General features: G+C 41.6%; 1 protein-coding gene across 1 annotated transcript; it reads right to left on the bottom strand.

The window, feature by feature from the left end:
* Nucleotides 1-485: 485 nt before the first annotated feature.
* LOC107476627 (GATA transcription factor 5) lies at nucleotides 486-2,202 on the bottom strand. The gene is made up of 3 exons (XM_016096473.3): nucleotides 1,946-2,202; nucleotides 1,470-1,825; nucleotides 486-1,353 (listed from the first exon to the last, which is right to left on the bottom strand). Exons 2-3 carry the CDS (start codon nucleotides 1,818-1,820, stop codon nucleotides 724-726), a joined length of 981 nt encoding a protein of 326 aa, XP_015951959.1. The 5' UTR covers nucleotides 1,821-1,825; nucleotides 1,946-2,202; the 3' UTR covers nucleotides 486-723.
* Nucleotides 2,203-2,586: the final 384 nt, after the last annotated feature.

Genomic DNA, 2,586 nt, shown 5'->3' with positions numbered 1-2,586 from the left:
ATAAAAGAATAAATAAGAAGTGAATAATAAAAAATAATTGTTTTCATAAACAAAATTAAAACTTAATTCAAATATTTATGAACTAAAAAATATTTTACCATTATTCTAAATTTGAAGAGCAAAAGAATGATTTGTTCAAAAGAAAAGAAACAGAAAGGCAAAGATAATAATAATCCACCTCATCCCACTTGGCCACTCCATTTGGCACTAGCACAGTTTCAGTGGTCTCAAATCAATGCCACCCAACTTTAAATGCTTCAATCACACACTACCCCACCTTCCTTTCTATCTCTTTCTACCCGACACACACACAATAACACGTAGAATCTAACACACCCACCGCTGAACTAGGTTGAATTATTCAACCAAAAGCAAAGCAGCCATAATATACTTGAGTTTCAAAGAGAGGCAAATAAAATATCTTAAATAGATGGCCAAGATGGCCTCATATTTTAAATTTTCGAACTTAAAACTGAGGACTACTATTGTACTAATGATTTAATTAGATTAATTAAAAACAATTAATCAACTGGCGCTAAGGAAATGGGATACAAAACAATCAATGCCTTCCTAATGTCCGTTACCTGCCTAGACAGCTGACTAGCACTAAAATTAAAATCCACTATATGTTACAAAAACCCGAACCGGGTTCACACACCGGTTCATTGACGTATACCTATTCTTCTTTCTTCTAGTCTATGCCTTTTTTCCTACTCTGAAAATTCAGCAGCTCGGAAGCATGAAGGCCCGGTCTGGACTGGGCTCCGGCCCAGACATCTCCTTCCTACGCCTCATCTCTAACACCTTACGGTGGCTATTTGAGTGAATATCACCTGAGAACGTCGGGCTGCATGCGGGCCTGTACTCCGGGAAAAGCCGGCCCGACTTGTACCGGACTCCGCAGGCGTTGCAGAGTGTTTTGGGGCCCATAGGGCCTGTTCTCCACTGCGGCGTTTTCTGAACTTGGCAATGACTGCACCGTCGCTGAAACTGGAGCCCACAGGTTTGCTCCTCGGGCTTTCTCTTCTGCTTCTTCGCCGGCGGCTCCCCATGCAAAACGAGAGGCGCCGCCGTCGAGGAAAGCACAGAGGAGGAGCACGAGGACGGCGAAGAGGGAGGCGAGAACAGGTTGCCAAAGGACCATAATAAGCGGCCGTTGGGCTTCCTTGTCCTCGTGGTCCTGGGCTTAACAGGGACTCCATGGGGAAGAGAAGTTACAGCTGAGCCCGTTTTAGGTTCAGGTTGAGCCCGGGCCCTTGTTTGTTCAGAACGTACAGGGTACAAGAGAGAGAGCTCCGGTATTGAATCATCCACAAAGTGAGAAACCCATTCCAGGTCCGCCAAATCATCGTCCTGTAAACAATAAACATGCGAGTTATGAATTAATTGAATTATTTAAATTTAATTATAACATGAGATAATTAAAAAAAATTAGCTAAGAAAAGAGGAGAAATTGTACACGGACTCACCGGAACGGACAATTCGCCGGCGAAAATGGAGTCGGAGTCTACGGCGGCGTTGGAGGAATTGGAGTTGGTGTCGTTTTCTGTACGGTCCTGTGAGGAACTTCCCGAGGTGCTGTCTTTTTCTTCGTCTTCTTCGTCTTCTTCTTCTTCGGAAACATCGATTCCTTTTCCTACAGAACCATGTTGGAATTCGGAGAAGTCAAGGAGGTCGTCGACGGAGAAATCTTCGCCAACGGCGGCGCCGTTGTTGACGGCGTTGAAGCACAAAAACTCGTCGCCGAGTGCAAGTGGTGGCTGGAAAATAAGCTCTCCCCTCAAGCTTGGTTTCAACGCTTTGGCCACCACAACTTCCATTATTACTACACACACAATAAGAAGAAAAACATGAAAACTTATTGCTAAATTTATGTTTTCTCCTTATGCAAGACACACGAAGGTTACACGCTATTTAAAATTTTTAATTAATTAATTATTTTTACCTGATAAATAAAAATAAAAAAGCGGTGGAAGACAAAGAGGGGAAACCGCACAAGAGTTTCGTTTAGTTTGGAAGCACTGAATTGAATGAATGGCTTGTTCGTGGGCGAAACAGGCGCTGAGGTATTGGTTTATCTTTATCTTCACTCTTTCTTCTACCAATTTCACAATTTAAATATGTCACTACAATTTTCTTTTCCTTTTTAATTCTTCTTTTTCTACTATGGCCTATGCACTCATGCTCATGCACCAAGTGCGTGACATTTGGTAGTACAAGCACTATGGTGGGGTCTTCACTATTATTGGAGTCTTTTATTTTTAATTTTGAATTTTAAAAAATCTTTTGGCATCGGAAGATACTCTATACTTTTATTTTTATAGATGTGTGATGATGGCTTTGTAAATTCAAAAACTTTGCGATGATTCTTATCTATTGACCAAACCCGAAGGAGAAAAGTCAGAAAGCAGGTCCGGTCCACTTCAACATTCCAACCAGTTACAAACAAAAACGTTAAAATCACATGCCGGTTTTGACTGTTATAAATCTTATCACCGGTGAGTTTTCCGTTGCAGGAGACGGACGGCTGAGATTGATTTACTGTGATGTGAGTTGCTTAATGCTTATTGATTAAGTCACACTATT

Source organism: Arachis duranensis, chromosome 3 (genome assembly GCF_000817695.3).
Source record: "Arachis duranensis cultivar V14167 chromosome 3, aradu.V14167.gnm2.J7QH, whole genome shotgun sequence".
Lineage (NCBI taxonomy): Eukaryota > Viridiplantae > Streptophyta > Magnoliopsida > Fabales > Fabaceae > Arachis > Arachis duranensis.
The sequence above is the reverse complement of the archived record's forward strand: the minus strand, read 5'-3'. Positions and strand labels throughout refer to the sequence as shown.